This window comes from Eucyclogobius newberryi, unplaced genomic scaffold (genome assembly GCF_026437365.1).
Source record: "Eucyclogobius newberryi isolate DKJ021-1_F unplaced genomic scaffold, fEucNew1.0.hap1 SCAF_31, whole genome shotgun sequence".
NCBI lineage: Eukaryota > Metazoa > Chordata > Actinopteri > Gobiiformes > Gobiidae > Eucyclogobius > Eucyclogobius newberryi.
Window position 1 is genome coordinate 210,732 of NW_027315957.1, and position 23,954 is coordinate 234,685.

Sequence of the window (23,954 nt, forward strand, 5' to 3'; positions counted from 1 at the left end):
CTAAAGCAGGACTAAAGCAGAACTAAAGCAGGACTAAAGCAGAACTAAAGCAGGACTAAAGCAGGACTAAAGCAGGACTAAAGCAGAACTAAAGCAGGACTAAAGCAGGACTAAAGCAGAACTAAAGCAGGACTAAAGCAGAACTAAAGCAGGACTAAACCAGGACTAAAGCAGGACTAAACCAGGACTAAAGCAGGTCTAAACCAGGACTAAAGCAGGACTAAAGCAGGACTAAAGCAGGACTAAAGCAGGACTAAACCAGGACTAAAGCAGGTCTAAACCAGGACTAAAGCAGGACTAAAGCAGGACTAAAGCAGAACTAAAGCAGGACTAAAGCAGGACTAAACCAGGACTAAAGCAGGACTAAACCAGGACTAAAGCAGGACTAAACCAGAACTAAAGCAGGACTAAACCAGGACTAAAGCAGGACTAAACCAGGACTAAAGCAGGTCTAAACCAGGACTAAAGCAGGTCTAAACCAGGACTAAAGCAGGACTAAAGCAGGACTAAAGCAGAACTAAAGCAGGACTAAAGCAGGACTAAAGCAGGACTAAAGCAGAACTAAAGCAGGACTAAAGCAGGACTAAAGCAGAACTAAAGCAGGACTAAAGCAGAACTAAAGCAGGACTAAAGCAGGACTAAAGCAGGACTAAACCAGGACTAAAGCAGGACTAAAGCAGGACTAAACCAGGACTAAACCAGGACTAAAGCAGAACTAAAGCAGGACTAAAGCAGAACTAAAGCAGGACTAAAGCAGGACTAAAGCAGGACTAAACCAGGACTAAACCAGGACTAAACCAGGACTAAACCAGGTCTAAACCAGGTCTAAACCAGGACTAAACCAGGTCTAAACCAGGACTAAAGCAGGACTAAAGCAGGACTAAAGCAGGACTAAACCAGGACTAAACCAGGACTAAAGCAGGACTAAACCAGAACTAAAGCAGGTCTAAACCAGGACTAAAGCAGGACTAAAGCAGGACTAAAGCAGGACTAAACCAGGACTAAAGCAGGACTAAAGCAGGACTAAAGCAGGACTAAAGCAGGACTAAACCAGGACTAAAGCAGGACTAAACCAGAACTAAAGCAGGACTAAAGCAGAACTAAAGCAGGACTAAACCAGGTCTAAACCAGGACTAAAGCAGGACTAAACCAGGACTAAAGCAGGACTAAAGCAGGACTAAACCAGGACTAAAGCAGAACTAAAGCAGGACTAAAGCAGAACTAAAGCAGGACTAAAGCAGGACTAAAGCAGGACTAAAGCAGGACTAAACCAGGACTAAAGCAGGACTAAAGCAGGACTAAACCAGGACTAAACCAGGACTAAAGCAGGACTAAAGCAGGACTAAAGCAGGTCTAAACCAGGACTAAACCAGGACTAAAGCAGGACTAAACCAGAACTAAAGCAGGTCTAAACCAGGACTAAAGCAGGACTAAAGCAGGACTAAACCAGGACTAAAGCAGGACTAAAGCAGGACTAAACCAGGACTAAACCAGGACTAAAGCAGGACTAAACCAGGACTAAAGCAGGACTAAACCAGAACTAAAGCAGGACTAAACCAGGACTAAAGCAGGACTAAACCAGGACTAAAGCAGGTCTAAACCAGGACTAAAGCAGGTCTAAACCAGGTCTAAACCAGGACTAAAGCAGGACTAAAGCAGGACTAAAGCAGAACTAAAGCAGGACTAAAGCAGAACTAAAGCAGGACTAAAGCAGAACTAAACCAGGACTAAAGCAGGACTAAAGCAGGACTAAAGCAGGACTAAACCAGGACTAAACCAGGACTAAAGCAGGACTAAACCAGGACTAAAGCAGGACTAAAGCAGGTCTAAACCAGGACTAAACCAGGTCTAAACCAGGTCTAAACCAGGACTAAACCAGGTCTAAACCAGGACTAAACCAGGACTAAAGCAGGACTAAAGCAGGACTAAAGCAGGTCTAAACCAGGACTAAACCAGGACTAAAGCAGGACTAAACCAGAACTAAAGCAGGTCTAAACCAGGACTAAAGCAGGACTAAAGCAGGACTAAACCAGGACTAAAGCAGGACTAAAGCAGGACTAAAGCAGGACTAAAGCAGGACTAAACCAGGACTAAAGCAGGACTAAACCAGAACTAAAGCAGGACTAAAGCAGAACTAAAGCAGGACTAAACCAGGACTAAAGCAGGACTAAACCAGGACTAAACCAGGACTAAAGCAGGTCTAAAGCAGGACTAAACCAGGACTAAAGCAGGACTAAACCAGGACTAAAGCAGAACTAAAGCAGGACTAAAGCAGAACTAAAGCAGGACTAAAGCAGGACTAAAGCAGGACTGAAGCAGGTCTAAAGCAGGTCTAAAGCAGGACTAAAGCAGGACTAAAGCAGGACTAAAGCAGGACTAAAGCAGGACTAAACCAGAACTAAACCAGAACTAAAGCAGGACTAAAACAGAACTAAAGCAGTACTAAACCAGGACTAAAGCAGGACTAAAGCAGGACTAAAGCAGGACTAAACCAGGACTAAAGCAGGACTAAAGCAGGACTAAAGCAGGACTAAAGCAGAACTAAACCAGGACTAAACCAGGACTAAAGCAGGACTAAAGCAGGACTAAAGCAGGTCTAAACCAGGACTAAACCAGGACTAAAGCAGGACTAAACCAGAACTAAAGCAGGTCTAAACCAGGACTAAAGCAGGACTAAAGCAGGACTAAACCAGGACTAAAGCAGGACTAAAGCAGGACTAAAGCAGGACTAAACCAGGACTAAAGCAGGACTAAAGCAGGACTAAACCAGGACTAAAGCAGGACTAAACCAGGACTAAAGCAGGACTAAACCAGAACTAAAGCAGGACTAAAGCAGAACTAAAGCAGGACTAAACCAGGACTAAAGCAGGACTAAACCAGGACTAAAGCAGGTCTAAACCAGGACTAAAGCAGGACTAAAGCAGGACTAAAGCAGGACTAAACCAGGACTAAAGCAGGACTAAAGCAGGACTAAACCAGGACTAAACCAGGACTAAAGCAGAACTAAAGCAGGACTAAAGCAGAACTAAAGCAGGACTAAAGCAGGACTAAACCAGGACTAAAGCAGGACTAAACCAGGACTAAAGCAGGACTAAAGCAGGACTAAAGCAGGACTAAAGCAGGACTAAAGCAGGACTAAAGCAGAACTAAACCAGGACTAAACCAGGTCTAAAGCAGGACTAAAGCAGGACTAAAGCAGGACTAAACCAGGACTAAAGCAGGACTAAAGCAGAACTAAACCAGGACTAAACCAGGTCTAAAGCAGGACTAAAGCAGGACTAAAGCAGGACTAAAGCAGGACTAAAGCAGGACTAAAGCAGGACTAAACCAGGACTGAAGCAGGACTGAAGCAGGACTGAAGCAGGACTGAAGCAGGACTAAAGCAGGACTAAAGCAGGACTAAAGCAGGACTAAAGCAGGACTAAAGCAGGACTAGAGCAGGCCTAAAGCATGACTAAAGCATGACTAAAGCAGGACTAAACCAGGACTAAACCAGAACTAAACCAGAACTAAAGCAGGACTAAAACAGAACTAAAGCAGTACTAAACCAGGACTAAACCAGGACTAAAGCAGGACTAAACCAGGACTAAACCAGGACTAAAGCAGGACTAAACCAGGACTAAAGCAGGACTAAACCAGGACTAAACCAGGACTAAACCAGGTCTAAACCAGGACTAAAGCAGGTCTAAACCAGGACTAAAGCAGGACTAAAGCAGGACTAAACCAGGACTAAACCAGGACTAAACCAGGACTAAACCAGGGCTAAACCAGGGCTAAACCAGGGCTAAAGGAGGACTAAAGCAGAACTAAAGCAGGACTAAAGCAGGACTAAACCAGGACTAAACCAGGACTAAAGCAGGACTAAAGCAGGACTAAACCAGGACTAAAGCAGGACTAAAGCAGGACTAAAGCAGGTCTAAACCAGGACTAAACCAGGACTAAAGCAGGACTAAACCAGGACTAAACCAGGACTAAAGCAGGTCTAAAGCAGGACTAATGCAGGACTAAACCAGGACTAAAGCAGGACTAAAGCAGGACTAAATCAGGTCTAAAGCAGGACTAAAGCAGGACAAAAGCAGGACTAAACCAGGACTAAAGCAGGACTAAAGCAGGACTAAAGCAGGACTAAACCAGGACTAAACCAGGACTAAAGCAGGACTAAAGCAGGACTAAAGTACGACTAAAGTACGACTAAAGTACGACTAAAGCACGACTAAAGCAGGACTAAACCAGGACTGAAGCAGGACTAAAGCAGGACTAAAGCAGGACTAAACCAGGACTAAAGCAGGACTAAAGCAGGACTAAACCAGAACTAAACCAGGAATAAAGCAGGACTAAACCAGGACTAAACCAGGACTAAACCAGGACTAAACCAAAACTATACCAAGACTAAACCAAGACTAAACCAGGACTAAACCAGGACTAAACCAAGACTAAACCAAGACTAAACCAAGACTAAACCAGGACTAAACCAGGACTAAACCAAGACTAAACCAGGACTAAACCAGGACTAAACCAAAACTATACCAAGATTAAACCAAGACTAAAGCAGGACTAAACCAGGACTAAACCAGGACTAAACCAGGACTAAACCAAAACTATACCAAGATTAAACCAAGACTAAAGCAAGACTAAACCAGGACTAAAGCAAGACTAAAGCAAGACTAAACCAAGACTAAACCAAGACTAAAGCAGGACTAAACCAAGACTAAACCAGGACTAAAGCAAGACTAAACCAGGACTAAACCAGGACTAAACCAGGACTAAACCAAGACTAAAGCAGGACTAAACCAAGACTAGACCAAGACTAAACCAGGACTAAACCAGGACTAAACCAAGACTAAACCAAGACTAAACCAAGACTAAACCAAGACTAAACCAAGACTAAAGCAGGACTAAAGCAAGACTAAACCAAGACTAAACCAGGACTAAACCAAGACTAAACCAAGACTAAACCAGGACTAAAGCAGGACTAAAGCAGGACTAAACCAGGACTAAACCAGGACTAAACCAAGACTAAACCAGGACTAAACCAGGACTAAACCAGGACTAAACCAGGACTAAACCAAGACTAAACCAAGACTAAACCAAGACTAAACCAAGACTAAACCAAGACTAAACCAAGACTAAAGCAGGACTAAAGCAGGACTAAACCAGGACTAAACCAAAACTACACCAAGACTAAACCAAGACTAAAGCAGGACTAAACCAGGACTAAAGCAGAACTAAACCAAGACTAAAGCAAGACTAAACCAAAACTAAACCAAGACTAAACCAAGACTAAAGCAGGACTAAAGCAGGACTAAACCAAGACTAAACCAGGACTAAACCAGGACTAAACCAAGACTAAACCAAGACTAAAGCAGGACTAAAGCAAGACTAAACCAGGACTAAACCAAAACTACACCAAGACTAAACCAAGACTAAACCAGGACTAAACCAGGACTAAACCAAAACTATACCAAGACTAAACCAGGACTAAACCAAGACTATACCAAGACTAAACCAAGACTAAACCAGGACTAAACCAAGACTAAACCAGGACTAAAGCAAGACTAAACCAGGACTAAACCAGGACTAAACCAAGACTAAACCAAGACTAAACCAAGACTAAACCAAGACTAAACCAAGACTAAAGCAGGACTAAAGCAGGACTAAAGCAGGACTAAAGCAGGACTAAAGCAGGACTAAAGCAGTTCTAAAGCAAGACTAAAGCAAGACTAAACCAGGACTAAACCAGGACTAAACCAAGACTAAAGCAGGACTAAAGCAAGACTAAAGCAAGACTAAACCAGGACTAAACCAGGACTAAACCAGGACTAAACCAAAACTATACCAAGACTAAAGCAGGACTAAAGCAAGACTAAACCAGGACTAAACCAAGACTAAAGCAGGACTAAACCAGGACTAAACCAGGACTAAACCAAGACTAAACCAGGACTAAAGCAGGACTAAAGCAAGACTAAAGCAAGACTAAAGCAGGACTAAACCAGGACTAAACCAGGACTAAACCAGGACTAAACCAGGACTAAAGCAAGACTAAAGCAGGACTAAAGCAGGACTAAACCAGGACTAAACCAAGACTAAACCAAGACTAAAGCAGGACTAAAGCAAGACTAAAGCAAGACTAAAGCAAGACTAAAGCAAGACTAAAGCAAGACTAAAGCAGGACTAAACCAGGACTAAACCAAGACTAAACCAAGACTAAAGTAGGACTAAAGCAGGACTAAACCAAGACTAAAGCAGGACTAAACCAGGACTAAAGCAGAACTAAACCAAGACTAAAGCAAGACTAAACCAAGACTAAACCAAGACCAAAGCAGGACTAAACCAGGATTAAACCAGGACTAAAGCAAGACTAAACCAGGACTAAACCAAGACTAAAGCAGGACTAAACCAGGACTAAACCAGGACTAAACCAAGACTAAACCAGGACTAAAGCAGGACTAAAGCAAGACTAAAGCAAGACTAAAGCAGGACTAAACCAGGACTAAACCAGGACTAAACCAGGACTAAACCAGGACTAAAGCAAGACTAAAGCAGGACTAAAGCAGGACTAAACCAGGACTAAACCAAGACTAAACCAAGACTAAAGCAGGACTAAAGCAAGACTAAAGCAAGACTAAAGCAAGACTAAAGCAAGACTAAAGCAAGACTAAAGCAGGACTAAACCAGGACTAAACCAAGACTAAACCAAGACTAAAGTAGGACTAAAGCAGGACTAAACCAAGACTAAAGCAGGACTAAACCAGGACTAAAGCAGAACTAAACCAAGACTAAAGCAAGACTAAACCAAGACTAAACCAAGACCAAAGCAGGACTAAACCAGGATTAAACCAGGACCAAAGCAGGACTAAACCAGGATTAAACCAGGACTAAAGCAGGACTAAACCAGGACTAAACCAGGACTAAAGCAAGACTAAAGCAGGACTAAACCAGGACTAAACCAGGACTAAACCAAGACTAAACCAAGACTAAACCAGGACTAAACCAAGACTAAACCAAGACTAAACCAAAACTACACCAAGACTAAACCAAGACTAAACCAAGACTAAAGCAGGACTAAAGCAGGACTAAACCAGGACTAAAGCAAGACTAAAGCAAGACTAAAGCAAGACTAAAGCAAGACTAAAGCAGGACTAAACCAGGACTAAACCAAGACTAAACCAAGACTAAAGTAGGACTAAAGCAGGACTAAACCAAGACTAAAGCAGGACTAAACCAGGACTAAAGCAGAACTAAACCAAGACTAAAGCAAGACTAAACCAAGACTAAACCAGGACTAAAGCAGAACTAAACCAGGACTAAACCAAGACTAAACCAAGACTAAAGTAGGACTAAAGCAGGACTAAACCAGGACTAAAGCAGAACTAAACCAGGACTAAAGCAAGACTAAAGCAGGACTAAACCAGGACTAAACCAGGACTAAAGCAAGACTAAAGCAGGACTAAACCAGGACTAAACCAGGACTAAACCAAGACTAAACCAAGACTAAACCAAGACTAAACCAAGACTAAACCAAGACTAAACCAAAACTACACCAAGACTAAACCAAGACTAAACCAGGACTAAAGCAGGACTAAAGCAGGACTAAACCAGGACTAAACCAAGACTAAACCAAGACTAAACCAAGACTAAACCAAGACTAAACCAAGACTAAAGCAGGACTAAAGCAGGACTAAACCAGGACTAAACCAAAACTATACCAAGACTAAACCAAGACTAAAGCAGGACTAAACCAAGACTAAACCAAAACTACACCAAGACTAAACCAAGACTAAACCAGGACTAAACCAGGACTAAACCAAGACTAAACCAAGACTAAAGCAGGACTAAAGCAGGACTAAAGCAGGACTAAACCAGGACTAAACCAAAACTATACCAAGACTAAAGCAGGACTAAAGCAGGACTAAACCAGGACCAAACCAAAACTATACCAAGACTAAACCAAGACTAAACCAGGACTAAACCAAGACTAAAGCAGGACTAAAGCAGAACTAAACCAGGACTAAAGCAGGACTAAAGCAGGACTAAAGCAGGACTAAAGCAGGACTAAAGCAGGACTAAAGCAGGACTAAACCAGGACTAAACCAGGACTAAAGCAGGACTAAAGCAGGACTAAACCAGAACTAAAGCAGGACTAAAGCAGAACTAAAGCAGGACTAAACCAGGACTAAAGCAGGACTAAACCAGGACTAAAGCAGGACTAAAGCAGGACTAAACCAGGACTAAAGCAGGACTAAAGCAGGACTAAACCAGGACTAAAGCAGAACTAAAGCAGGACTAAAGCAGAACTAAAGCAGGACTAAAGCAGGACTAAACCAGGACTAAAGCAGGACTAAAGCAGGACTAAAGCAGGACTAAAGCAGGACTAAAGCAGGACTAAAGCAGGACTAAACCAGGACTAAAGCAGAACTAAACCAGGTCTAAAGCAGGACTAAAGCAGGACTAAAGCAGGACTAAAGCAGGACTAAACCAGGACTAAACCAGGACTAAAGCAGGACTAAAGCAGGACTAAAGCAGGACTAAACCGGGACTAAACCGGGACTAAAGCGGGACTAAAGCAGGACTAAAGCAGGACTAAAGCAGGACTAAAGCAGGACTAAAGCAGGACTAAAGCAGGACTAAACCAGGACTAATGCAGGACTAATGCAGGACTAAACCGGGACTAAAGCGGGACTAAAGCAGGACTAAAGCAGGACTAAACCAGGACTAAACCAGGACTAAACCAGGACTAAACCAGAACTAAAGCAGAACTAAAGCAGGACTAAAGCAGGACTAAACCAGGACTAAACCAGGACTAAAGCAGGACTAAACCAGGACTAAACCAGGACTAAAGCAGGACTAAAGCAGGTCTAAAGCAGGACTAAAGCAGGACTAAAGCAGGACTAAACCAGGACTAAAGCAGGACTAAACCAGGACTAAACCAGGACTAAAGCAGGTCTAAAGCAGGACTAAAGCAGGACTAATGCAGGACTAATGCAGGACTAAACCAGGACTAAAGCAGGACTAAAGCAGGACTAAACCAGGACTAAAGCAGGACTAAAGCAGGACTAAATCAGGTCTAAAGCAGGACTAAAGCAGGACTAAAGCAGGACTAAAGCAGGACTAAAGCAGGACTAAAGCAGGACTAAACCAGGACTAAACCAGGACTAAAGTACGACTAAAGTACGACCAAAGCACGACTAAAGCAGGACTAAAGCAGGACTAAACCAGGACTAAACCAGAACTAAAGCAGGAATAAAGCAGGACTAAACCAGGACTAAACCAGGACTAAACCAGGACTAAACAGGACTAAACCAGGACTAAACCAGGACTAAACCAAGACTAAACCAAGACTAAACCAGGACTAAACCAAAACTATACCAAGATTAAACCAAGACTAAAGCAGGACTAAAGCAAGACTAAACCAAGACTAAACCAAGACTAAACCAGGACTAAACCAGGACTAAACCAAGACTAAACCAGGACTAAACCAGGACTAAACCAAAACTATACCAAGATTAAACCAAGACTAAAGCAGGACTAAAGCAAGACTAAACCAAGACTAAACCAGGACTAAAGCAGGACTAAACCAAGACTAAAGCAGGACTAAAGCAGGACTAAACCAGGACTAAACCAAAACTATACCAAGACTAAACCAAGACTAAACCAAGACTAAACCAGGACTAAACCAAAACTATCCCAAGACTAAACCAAGACTAAACCAAAACTATACCAAGATTAAACCAAGACTAAAGCAGGACTAAACCAGGACTAAAGCAAGACTAAAGCAAGACTAAAGCAGGACTAAACCAGGACTAAACCAAAACTATACCAAGACTAAACCAAGACTAAACCAAGACTAAAGCAGGACTAAACCAAGACTAAACCAGGACTAAAGCAAGACTAAACCAGGACTAAACCAGGACTAAACCAGGACTAAACCAAGACTAAGGCAGGACTAAACCAAGACTAAGGCAGGACTAAACCAAGACTAGACCAAGACTAAACCAAGACTAAACCAAGACTAAACCAAGACTAAACCAAGACTAAAGCAGGACTAAACCAAGACTAAACCAAGACTAAACCAGGACTAAACCAAGACTAAACCAAGACTAAACCAAGACTAAACCAGGACTAAACCAAGACTAAACCAAGACTAAACCAAGACTAAACCAAGACTAAACCAGGACTAAAGCAGGACTAAAGCAGGACTAAAGCAGGACAAAACCAGGACTAAACCAGGACTAAACCAGGACTAAACCAAGACTAAACCAAGACTAAACCAGGACTAAACCAGGACTAAACCAGGACTAAACCAAGACTAAACCAAGACTAAACCAAGACTAAACCAAGACTAAACCAAGACTAAACCAAAACTACACCAAGACTAAACCAAGACTAAAGCAGGACTAAACCAGGACTAAAGCAGAACTAAACCAAGACTAAAGCAAGACTAAACCAAGACTAAACCAAGACTAAACCAAGACTAAACCAAGACTAAAGCAGGACTAAAGCAGGACTAAACCAAGACTAAACCAGGACTAAACCAGGACTAAACCAAGACTAAACCAAGACTAAAGCAGGACTAAAGCAAGACTAAACCAGGACTAAACCAAAACTACACCAAGACTAAACCAGGACTAAACCAGGACTAAACCAGGACTAAACCAAGACTAAAGCAGGACTAAAGCAGGACTAAAGCAGGACTAAACCAAAACTATACCAAGACTAAACCAGGACTAAAGCTGGACTAAACCAGGACTAAACCAAAACTATACCAAGACTAAACCAAGACTAAACCAGGACTAAACCAAGACTAAACCAGGACTAAAGCAAGACTAAACCAGGACTAAACCAGGACTAAACCAGGACTAAACCAAGACTAAACCAAGACTAAACCAAGACTAAAGCAGGACTAAAGCAGGACTAAAGCAGGACTAAAGCAGGACTAAAGCAGGACTAAAGCAGGACTAAAGCAGGTCTAAAGCAAGACTAAACCAGGACTAAACCAGGACTAAACCAGGACTAAACCAAGACTAAAGCAGGACTAAAGCAAGACTAAAGCAAGACTAAACCAGGACTAAACCAGGACTAAACCAGGACTAAACCAGGACTAAACCAAGACTAAACCAAGACTAAAGCAGGACTAAACCAGGACTAAACCAAGACTAAACCAAGACTAAACCAGGACTAAACCAAGACTAAACCAGGACTAAACCAGGACTAAACCAAAACTATACCAAGATTAAACCAAGACTAAAGCAGGACTAAAGCAAGACTAAACCAAGACTAAACCAGGACTAAACCAAGACTAAAGCAGGACTAAAGCAGGACTAAACCAAGACTAAAGCAGGACTAAACCAGGACTAAACCAGGACTAAACCAAAACTATACCTAGACTAAACCAGGACTAAACCAAAACTATACCAAGATTAAACCAAGACTAAACCAAGACTAAAGCAGGACTAAAGCAAGACTAAACCAGGACTAAACCAAAACTACACCAAGACTAAACCAAGACTAAACCAGGACTAAACCAGGACTAAACCAGGACTAAACCAAGACTAAAGCAGGACTAAAGCAGGACTAAAGCAGGACTAAACCAAGACTAAACCAAGACTAAAGCAGGACAAAACCAGGACTAAACCAGGACTAAACCAAAACTATACCAAGACTAAACCAGGACTAAACCAAAACTATACCAAGCCTAAACCAAGACTAAACCAGGACTAAACCAAGACTAAACCAGGACTAAAGCAAGACTAAACCAGGACTAAACCAGGACTAAACCAAGACTAAACCAAGACTAAACCAAGACTAAACCAAGACTAAACCAAGACTAAAGCAGGACTAAAGCAGGACTAAAGCAGGACTAAAGCAGGACTAAAGCAGTTCTAAAGCAAGACTAAACCAGGACTAAACCAGGACTAAACCAGGACTAAACCAAGACTAAAGCAGGACTAAAGCAAGACTAAAGCAAGACTAAACCAGGACTAAACCAGGACTAAACCAGGACTAAACCAAAACTATACCAAGACTAAAGCAGGACTAAAGCAAGACTAAAGCAAGACTAAACCAGGACTAAACCAAGACTAAAGCAGGACTAAACCAGGACTAAACCAGGACTAAACCAAGACTAAACCAGGACTAAAGCAAGACTAAAGCAAGACTAAACCAGGACTAAACCAGGACTAAACCAGGACTAAACCAGGACTAAACCAAGACTAAAGCAAGACTAAAGCAGGACTAAAGCAGGACTAAACCAAGACTAAACCAAGACTAAAGCAGGACTAAAGCAGGACTAAAGCAAGACTAAAGCAAGACTAAAGCAAGACTAAAGCAAGACTAAAGCAGGACTAAACCAGGACTAAACCAAGACTAAACCAAGACTAAAGTAGGACTAAAGCAGGACTAAACCAAGACTAAAGCAGGACTAAACCAGGACTAAAGCAGAACTAAACCAAGACTAAAGCAAGACTAAACCAAGACTAAACCAAGACCAAAGCAGGACTAAACCAGGACTAAAGCAAGACTAAAGCAGGACTAAACCAGGACTAAACCAGGACTAAAGCAAGACTAAAGCAGGACTAAACCAGGACTAAACCAGGACTAAACCAAGACTAAACCAATACTAAACCAGGACTAAACCAAGACTAAACCAAGACTAAACCAAAACTACACCAAGACTAAACCAAGACTAAACCAAGACTAAAGCAGGACTAAAGCAGGACTAAAGCAGGACTAAACCAGGACTAAACCAAGACTAAACCAAGACTAAACCAAGACTAAACCAAGACTAAAGCAGGACTAAAGCAGGACTAAACCAGGACTAAACCAAAACTATACCAAGACTAAACCAAGACTAAAGCAGGACTAAACCAAGACTAAACCAAAACTACACCAAGACTAAACCAAGACTAAACCAGGACTAAACCAGGACTAAACCAAGACTAAACCAAGACTAAAGCAGGACTAAAGCAGGACTAAAGCAGGACTAAACCAGGACTAAACCAAAACTATACCAAGACTAAAGCAGGACTAAAGCAGGACTAAACCAGGACCAAACCAAAACTATACCAAGACTAAACCAAGACTAAACCAGGACTAAACCAAGACTAAAGCAGGACTAAAGCAGAACTAAAGCAGGACTAAAGCAGGACTAAACCAGGACTAAAGCAGGACTAAAGCAGGACTAAACCAGGACTAAACCAGGACTAAACCAGGACTAAAGCAGGTCTAAACCAGGACTGAACCAGGACTAAAGCAGGACTAAACCAGAACTAAAGCAGGTCTAAACCAGGACTAAAGCAGGACTAAACCAGGACTAAAGCAGGACTAAAGCAGGACTAAAGCAGGACTAAACCAGGACTAAAGCAGGACTAAAGCAGGACTAAAGCAGGACTAAACCAGGACTAAAGCAGGACTAAACCAGGACTAAAGCAGGACTAAACCAGAACTAAAGCAGGACTAAAGCAGAACTAAAGCAGGACTAAACCAGGACTAAAGCAGGACTAAAGCAGGACTAAAGCAGGACTAAACCAGGACTGAAGCAGGACTAAAGCAGGACTAAACCAGGACTAAAGCAGAACTAAAGCAGGACTAAAGCAGAACTAAAGCAGGACTAAAGCAGGACTAAACCAGGACTAAACCAGGACTAAAGCAGGACTAAAGCAGGACTAAAGCAGGACTAAAGCAGGACTAAAGCAGGACTAAACCAGGACTAAACCAGGACTAAACCAGGACTAAAGCAGAACTAAACCAGGACTAAACCAGGTCTAAAGCAGGACTAAAGCAGGACTAAAGCAGGACTAAAGCAGGACTAAAGCAGGACTAAACCAGGACTAAAGCAGGACTAAAGCAGGACTAAAGCAGGACTAAAGCGGGACTAAAGCGGGACTAAAGCGGGACTAAAGCGGGACTAAAGCGGGACTAAAGCGGGACTAAAGCAGGACTAAAGCAGGACTAAAGCAGGACTAAAGCAGGACTAAAGCAGGACTAAAGCAGGACTAAACCAGGACTAATGCAGGACTAATGCAGGACTAAACCGGGACTAAAGCGGGACTAAAGCAGGACTAAAGCAGGACTAAACCAGGACTAAACCAGGACTAAACCAGGACTAAAGCAGGACTAAAGCAGGACTAAACCAGGTCTAAACCAGGTCTAAAGCAGGACTAAAGCAGGACTAAACCAGGACTAAACCAGAACTAAAGCAGGACTAAAGCAGGACTAAACCAGGACTAAACCAGGACTAAAGCAGGACTAAACCAGGACTAAACCAGGACTAAAGCAGGACTAAAGCAGGTCTAAAGCAGGACTAAAGCAGGACTAAAGCAGGACTAAACCAGGACTAAAGCAGGACTAAACCAGGACTAAACCAGGACTAAAGCAGGTCTAAAGCAGGACTAAAGCAGGACTAATGCAGGACTAATGCAGGACTAAACCAGGACTAAACCAGGACTAAAGCAGGACTAAACCAGGACTAAAGCAGGACTAAAGCAGGACTAAATCAGGTCTAAAGCAGGACTAAAGCAGGACTAAAGCAGGACTAAACCAGGACTAAACCAGGACTAAAGCAGGACTAAAGTACGACTAAAGTACGACCAAAGCACGACTAAAGCAGGACTAAAGCAGGACTAAACCAGGACTAAACCAGGACTAAACCAGGACTAAACCAGAACTAAAGCAGGAATAAAGCAGGACTAAACCAGGACTAAACCAGGACTAAACCAGGACTAAACCAGGACTAAACCAGGACTAAACCAGGACTAAACCAAGACTAAACCAAGACTAAACCAGGACTAAACCAAAACTATACCAAGATTAAACCAAGACTAAAGCAGGACTAAAGCAAGACTAAACCAAGACTAAACCAAGACTAAACCAGGACTAAACCAGGACTAAACCAAGACTAAACCAGGACTAAACCAGGACTAAACAAAAACTATACCAAGATTAAACCAAGACTAAAGCAGGACTAAAGCAAGACTAAACCAAGACTAAACCAGGACTAAAGCAGGACTAAACCAAGACTAAAGCAGGACTAAAGCAGGACTAAACCAAGACTAAAGCAGGACTAAACCAGGACTAAACCAGGACTAAACCAAAACTATACCAAGACTAAACCAAGACTAAACCAAGACTAAACCAGGACTAAACCAAAACTATACCAAGACTAAACCAAGACTAAACCAAAACTATACCAAGATTAAACCAAGACTAAAGCAGGACTAAACCAGGACTAAAGCAAGACTAAAGCAAGACTAAAGCAGGACTAAACCAGGACTAAACCAAAACTATACCAAGACTAAACCAAGACTAAACCAAGACTAAAGCAGGACTAAACCAAGACTAAACCAGGACTAAAGCAAGACTAAACCAGGACTAAACCAGGACTAAACCAGGACTAAACCAAGACTAAGGCAGGACTAAACCAAGACTAAGGCAGGACTAAACCAGGACTAAACCAAGACTAGACCAAGACTAAACCAAGACTAAACCAAGACTAAACCAAGACTAAACCAAGACTAAAGCAGGACTAAACCAAGACTAAACCAAGACTAAACCAGGACTAAACCAAGACTAAACCAAGACTAAACCAAGACTAAACCAAGACTAAACCAGGACTAAAGCAGGACTAAAGCAGGACTAAAGCAGGACTAAACCAGGACTAAACCAGGACTAAACCAGGACTAAACCAGGACTAAACCAAGACTAAACCAGGACTAAACCAGGACTAAACCAGGACTAAACCAGGACTAAACCAAGACTAAACCAAGACTAAACCAAGACTAAACCAAGACTAAACCAAGACTAAACCAAGACTAAACCAAGACTAAACCAGGACTAAAGCAGGACTAAAGCAGGACTAAACCAAAACTACACCAAGACTAAACCAAGACTAAAGCAGGACTAAACCAGGACTAAAGCAGAACTAAACCAAGACTAAAGCAAGACTAAACCAAGACTAAACCAAGACTAAACCAAGACTAAACCAAGACTAAAGCAGGACTAAAGCAGGACTAAACCAAGACTAAACCAGGACTAAACCAGGACTAAACCAAGACTAAACCAAGACTAAAGCAGGACTAAAGCAAGACTAAACCAGGACTAAACCAAAACTACACCAAGACTAAACCAAGACTAAACCAGGACTAAACCAGGACTAAACCAGGACTAAACCAAGACTAAAGCAGGACTAAAGCAGGACTAAAGCAGGACTAAACCAAAACTATACCAAGACTAAACCAGGACTAAAGCAGGACTAAACCAGGACTAAACCAAAACTATACCAAGACTAAACCAAGACTAAACCAGGACTAAAGCAAGACTAAACCAGGACTAAACCAGGACTAAACCAGGACTAAACCAAGACTAAACCAAGACTAAACCAAGACTAAAGCAGGACTAAAGCAGGACTAAAGCAGGACTAAAGCAGGACTAAAGCAGGTCTAAAGCAAGACTAAACCAGGACTAAACCAGGACTAAACCAGGACTAAACCAAGACTAAAGCAGGACTAAAGCAAGACTAAACCAGGACTAAACCAGGACTAAACCAGGACTAAACCAGGACTAAACCAAGACTAAAGCAGGACTAAACCAGGACTAAACCAAGACTAAACCAAGACTAAACCAGGACTAAACCAAGACTAAACCAGGACTAAACCAGGACTAAACCAAGATTAAACCAAGACTAAAGCAGGACTAAAGCAAGACTAAACCAAGACTAAACCAGGACTAAACCAAGACTAAAGCAGGACTAAAGCAGGACTAAACCAAGACTAAAGCAGGACTAAACCAGGACTAAACCAGGACTAAACCAAAACTATACCAAGACTAAACCAAGACTAAAGCAGGACTAAACCAGGACTAAACCAGGACTAAACCAAAACTATACCTAGACTAAACCAGGACTAAACCAGGACTAAACCAAAACTATACCAAGATTAAACCAAGACTAAAGCAAGACTAAACCAGGACTAAACCAAGACTAAAGCAGGACTAAACCAAGACTAAACCAGGACTAAAGCAAGACTAAACCAGGACTAAACCAGGACTAAACCAGGACTAAACCAAGACTAAAGCAGGACTAAACCAAGACTAAGGCAGGACTAAACCAGGACTAAACCAGGACTAAACCAAGACTAAACCAAGACTAAACCAAGACTAAACCAAGACTAAACCAAGACTAAAGCAGGACTAAACCAAGACTAAACCAAGACTAAACCAGGACTAAACCAAGACTAAACCAAGACTAAACCAAGACTAAAGCAGGACTAAAGCAGGACTAAAGCAGGACTAAACCAGGACTAAACCAGGACTAAACCAAAACTATACCAAGATTAAACCAAGACTAAAGCAGGACTAAAGCAAGACTAAACCAAGACTAAACCAAGACTAAACCAGGACTAAACCAGGACTAAAGCAGGACTAAACCAAGACTAAAGCAGGACTAAAGCAGGACTAAACCAAGACTAAAGCAGGACTAAACCAGGACTAAACCAAAACTATACCAAGACTAAACCAAGACTAAACCAGGACTAAACCAGGACTAAACCAGGACTAAACCAGGACTAAACCAAAACTATACCAAGACTAAACCAGGACTAAACCAGGACTAAACCAAAACTATACCAAGACTAAAGCAAGACTAAAGCAGGACTAAACCAGGACTAAACCAAAACTATACCAAGACTAAACCAAGACTAAACCAAGACTAAACCAGGACTAAAGCAAGACTAAACCAGGACTAAACCAGGACTAAACCAGGACTAAACCAAGACTAAAGCAGGACTAAACCAAGACTAAGGCAGGACTAAACCAGGACTAAACCAAGACTAAACCAAGACTAAACCAAGACTAAAGCAGGACTAAAGCAGGACTAAAGCAGGACTAAACCAGGACTAAACCAGGACTAAACCAGGACTAAACCAAGACTAAGCCAAGACTAAACCAAGACTAAACCAAGACTAAACCAAGACTAAACCAAGACTAAACCAGGACTAAACCAGGACTAAACCAAGACTAAACCAAGACTAAACCAAGACTAAACCAAGACTAAACCAAGACTAAACCAAGACTAAACCAAGACTAAACCAAGACTAAAGCAGGACTAAAGCAGGACTAAAGCAGGACTAAACCAAAACTACACCAAGACTAAACCAAGACTAAAGCAGGACTAAACCAGGACTAAAGCAGAACTAAACCAAGACTAAAGCAAGACTAAACCAAGACTAAACCAAGACTAAACCAAGACTAAAGCAGGACTAAAGCAGGACTAAAGCAGGACTAAACCAAGACTAAACCAGGACTAAACCAGGACTAAACCAAGACTAAACCAAGACTAAAGCAGGACTAAAGCAAGACTAAACCAGGACTAAACCAAAACTACACCAAGACTAAACCAAGACTAAACCAGGACTAAACCAGGACTAAAGCAGGACTAAACCAAGACTAAACCAAGACTAAAGCAGGACTAAACCAGGACTAAACCAGGACTAAACCAAAACTATACCAAGACTAAACCAGGACTAAAGCACGACTAAACCAGGACTAAACCAAAACTATACCAAGACTAAAGCAGGACTAAAGCAGGACTAAAGCAGGACTAAACCAAAACTACACCAAGACTAAACCAAGACTAAAGCAGGACTAAACCAGGACTAAAGCAGAACTAAACCAAGACTAAAGCAAGACTAAACCAAGACTAAACCAAGACTAAACCAAGACTAAACCAAGACTAAAGCAGGACTAAAGCAGGACTAAACCAGGACTAAACCAGGACTAAACCAAAACTACACCAAGACTAAACCAAGACTAAACCAGGACTAAACCAGGACTAAACCAGGACTAAACCAAGACTAAAGCAGGACTAAAGCAGGACTAAAGCAGGACTAAACCAAGACTAAACCAAGACTAAAGCAGGACTAAACCAGGACTAAACCAGGACTAAACCAAAACTATACCAAGACTAAACCAGGACTAAAGCAGGACTAAACCAGGACTAAACCAAAACTATACCAAGACTAAAGCAAGACTAAACCAGGACTAAACCAGGACTAAACCAGGACTAAACCAAGACTAAACCAAGACTAAACCAAGACTAAACCAAGACTAAACCAAGACTAAAGCAGGACTAAAGCAGGACTAAAGCAGGACTAAACCAGGACTAAAGCAGGTCTAAAGCAAGACTAAACCAGGACTAAACCAGGACTAAACCAGGACTAAACCAAGACTAAAGCAGGACTAAAGCAAGACTAAACCAGGACTAAACCAGGACTAAACCAGGACTAAACCAAGACTAAACCAAGACTAAACCAAGACTAAAGCAGGACTAAACCAGGACTAAACCAGGACTAAAGCAGGACTAAACCAAGACTAAAGCAGGACTAAACCAGGACTAAACCAGGACTAAACCAAGACTAAACCAAGACTAAACCAAGACTAAACCAAGACTAAACCAGGACTAAACCAAGACTAAACCAAGACTAAACCAAGACTAAACCAAGACTAAAGCAGGACTAAAGCAGGACTAAACCAAGACTAAACCAAGACTAAACCAAGACTAAACCAGGACTAAACCAGGACTAAACCAGGAATAAACCAGGACTAAACCAGGACTAAACCAAAACTACACCAAGACTAAACCAAGACTAAACCAGGACTAAAGCAAGACTAAACCAAGACTAAACCAAGACTAAAGCAGGACTAAACCAAGACTAAACCAAGACTAAACCAAGACTAAACCAGGACTAAACCAGGACTAAACCAGGAATAAACCAGGACTAAACCAGGACTAAACCAAAACTACACCAAGACTAAACCAAGACTAAACCAGGACTAAAGCAAGACTAAACCAGGACTAAACCAAGACTAAACCAAGACTAAACCAGGACTAAAGCAAGACTAAACCAGGACTAAACCAGGACTAAAGCAGGACTAAAGCAGGACTAAACCAAGACTAAAGCAGGACTAAACCAGGACTAAAGCAGAATTAAACCAAGACTAAACCAAGACTAAACCAAGACTAAAGCAGGACTAAAGCAGGACTAAAGCAGGACTAAACCAAGACTAAACCAGGACTAAACCAGGACTACAGCAAGACTAAACCAAGACTAAACCAAGACTAAAGCAGGACTAAACCAAGACTAAACCAGGACTAAACCAAAACTACACCAAGACTAAACCAAGACTAAACCAGGACTAAACCAGGACTAAACCAGGACTAAACCAGGACTAAACCAAAACTATACCAAGACTAAACCAAGACTAAACCAGGACTAAACCAAGACTAGACCAAGACTAAACCAGGACTAAAGCAAGACTAAACCAGGACTAAACCAGGACTAAACCAGGACTAAACCAAGACTATACCAAGACTAAACCAGGACTAAAGCAGGACTAAACCAAGACTAAACCAGGACTAAAGCAGGACTAAACCAAGACTAAACCAAGACTAAAGCAGGACTAAAGCAGGACTAAAGCAGGACTAAAGCAGGACTAAACCAAGACTAAAGCAAGACTAAACCAGGACTAAACCAAAACTATACCAAGACTAAAGTAGGACTAAACCAGGACTAAAGCAGAACTAAACCAAGACTAAAGCAAGACTAAACCAAGACCAAAGCAGGACTAAACCAGGACTAAAGCAAGACTAAAGCAGGACTAAACCAGGACTAAACCAGGACTAAACCAAGACTAAACCAAGACTAAACCAAGACTAAACCAAGACTAAAGAAGGACTAAAGCAGGTCTAAAGCAGGTCTAAAGCAGGACTAAAGCAGGACTAAAGCAGGACTAAACCAGGACTAAAGCAGGACTAAACCAGGACTAAACCAGGACTAAACCAGGACTAAAGCAGGACTAAACCAAGACTAAAGAAGGACTAAAGCAGGTCTAAAGCAGGACTAAAGCAGGACTAAAGCAGGACTAAACCAGGACTAAAGCAGGACTAAACCAGGACTAAACCAGGACTAAACCAGGACTAAAGCAGGACTAAAGCAGGACTAAAGCAGGTCTAAAGCAGGACTAAAGCAGGACTAAAGCAGGTCTAAAGCAGGACTAAACCAGGACTAAACCAAGACTAAACCAAGACTAAAGCAGGACTAAACCAAGACTAAAGCAGGACTAAAGCAGGACTAAACCAGGACTAAACCAGGACTAAACCAAGACTAAACCAAGACTAAAGCAGGACTAAAGCAGGACTAAACCAAGACTAAACCAAGACTAAACCAGGACTAAACCAGGACTAAACCAGGACTAAACCAGGACTAAACCAAAACTATACCAAAACTATACCAAGACTAAACCAAGACTAAAGCAGGACTAAACCAGGACTAAACCAAAACTACACCAAGACTAAACCAAGACTAAACCAGGACTAAAGCAAGACTAAACCAGGACTAAACCAGGACTAAAGCAGGACTAAACCAAGACTAAAGCAGGACTAAAGCAGGACTAAACCAAGACTAAACCAGGACTAAAGCAAGACTAAACCAAGACTAAACCAAGACTAAAGCAGGACTAAACCAATACTAAACCAGGACTAAACCAAAACTACACCAAGACTAAACCAAGACTAAAGCAGGACTAAACCAGGACTAAACCAGGACTAAACCAAAACTATACCAAGACTAAAGCAGGACTAAAGAAGGACTAAAGCAGGTCTAAAGCAGGACTAAAGCAGGACTAAAGCAGGACTAAACCAGGACTAAACCAGGACTAAAGCAGGACTAAAGCAGGACTAAAGCAGGTCTAAAGCAGGACTAAAGCAGGACTAAAGCAGGTCTAAAGCAGGACTAAAGCAGGTCTAAAGCAGGACTAAACCAGGACTAAACCAGGACTAAAGCAGGTCTAAAGCAGGACTAAACCAAGACTAAACCAAGACTAAAGCAGGACTAAACCAAGACTAAAGCAGGACTAAAGCAGGACTAAACCAGGACTAAACCAGGACTAAACCAAGACTAAACCAAGACTAAACCAAGACTAAAGCAGGACTAAAGCAAGACTAAACCAAGACTAAACCAGGACTAAACCAGGACTAAACCAGGACTAAACCAAAACTATACCAAGACTAAACCAAGACTAAAGCAGGACTAAACCAGGACTAAACCAAAACTACACCAAGACTAAACCAGGACTAAAGCAAGACTAAACCAGGACTAAACCAGGACTAAAGCAGGACTAAACCAAGACTAAAGCAGGACTAAAGCAGGACTAAACCAAGACTAAACCAGGACTAAACCAAAACTACACCAAGACTAAACCAAGACTAAAGCAGGACTAAAGCAGGACTAAAGCAGGACTAAACCAGGACTAAACCAAAACTATACCAAGACTAAACCAGGACTAAACCAGGACTAAAGCAGGACTAAAAAAGGACTAAACCAAGACTAAACCAAGACTAAACCAGGACTAAAGCAGGACTAAAGCAGGACTAAACCAAGACTAAACCAAGACTAAACCAAGACTAAAGCAGGACTAAAGCAGGACTAAACCAAGACTAAACCAAGACTAAACCAAGACTAAAGCAGGACTAAAGCAGGACTAAAAAAGGACTAAACCAGGACTAAACCAAAACTAAACAAAGACTAAACCAAGACTAAACCAAGACTAAACCAAGACTAAAGCAGGTCTAAAGCAGGACTAAAGCAGGACTAAAGCAGGACTAAAGCAGGTCTAAAGCAGGACTAAAGCAGGACTAAAACAGGTCTAAAGCAGGACTAAAGCAGGTCTAAAGCAGGACTAAAGCAGGACTAAAGCAGGACTAAAGCAGGTCTAAAGCAGGACTAAAACAGGTCTAAAGCAGGTCTAAAGCAGGTCTAAAGCAGGACTAAAGCAGGACTAAAGCAGGACTAAAGCAGGACTAAAGCAGGACTAAAGCAGGACTAAACCAGGACTAAAGCAGGACTAAAGCAGGACTAAAGCAGGTCTAAAGCAGGTCTAAAGCAGGACTAAAGCAGGACTAAAGCAGGTCTAAAGCAGGACTAAACTAAATCCTCCTGATACTTTTTTACTCCTTCAGGGGCCTCTCTGGGAGGTAGAACCTCTCAGGGGCCGCTTTAGGAGCTAGGACCCTCAGGGGCCCCTCTGCCCCCGGTCTAACCCTGTCCCTCTCAGACCAGGTCTCTCTGGAGCCCGGAGACCTGCGCTGGGTCGGGGCCTGGTGGCTCGGCTTCATCTTGGCCTCGTGTTTGCTCCTTCTGACCGCTCTGCCCATTGTGTTCTTCCCCCGAGAGCTCCCCCTGGAGGTGAGAGCATGACATAAAGCAGCACTAAAGCATGACATAAACAGCACTAAAGCATGACATAAGCAGCACTAAAGCATGACATAAACAGCACTAAAGCATGACATAAACCAGCACTAAAGCATGACATAAAACAGCACTAAAGCATGACATAAAGCAGCACTAAAGCAGCACTAAAGCATGACATAAGCAGCACTAAAGCATGACATAAACAGCACTAAAGCATGACATAAACCAGCACTAAAGCATGACATAAAACAGCACTAAAGCATGACATAAAGCAGCACTAAAGCAGCACTAAAGCATGACATAAGCAGCACTAAAGCATGACATAAACAGCACTAAAGCATGACATAAACCAGCACTAAAGCATGACATAAACAGCACTAAAGCATGACATGAAGCAGCACTAAAGCATGACATAAAGCAGCACTAAAGCAGCACTAAAGCAGGACTAAAGCAGCACTAAAGCAGCACTAAAGCATGACATAAACAGCACTAAAGCATGACATAAACAGCACTAAAGCATGACATAAGCAGCACTAAAGCATGACATAAACAGCACTAAAGCATGACATAAACCAGCACTAAAGCATGACATAAAACAGCACTAAAGCATGACATAAAGCAGCACTAAAGCAGCACTAAAGCATGACATAAGCAGCACTAAAGCATGACATAAACAGCACTAAAGCATGACATAAACCAGCACTAAAGCATGACATA

At 42.0% G+C, this 23,954-nt stretch overlaps 1 protein-coding gene across 1 annotated transcript in view; it reads left to right on the forward strand.

Moving 5' to 3' along the window:
- Window positions 1-23,954, forward strand: part of LOC140374754 (solute carrier organic anion transporter family member 2B1-like) — a 71,890-nt gene that overhangs the window by 32,870 nt on the left and 15,066 nt on the right. Inside the window, exon 7 of the mRNA XM_072461754.1 lies at window positions 23,101-23,231. Within this exon, the coding sequence (XP_072317855.1) occupies window positions 23,101-23,231 (131 nt within the window). The remainder of the gene's footprint in view (window positions 1-23,100; window positions 23,232-23,954) is intronic.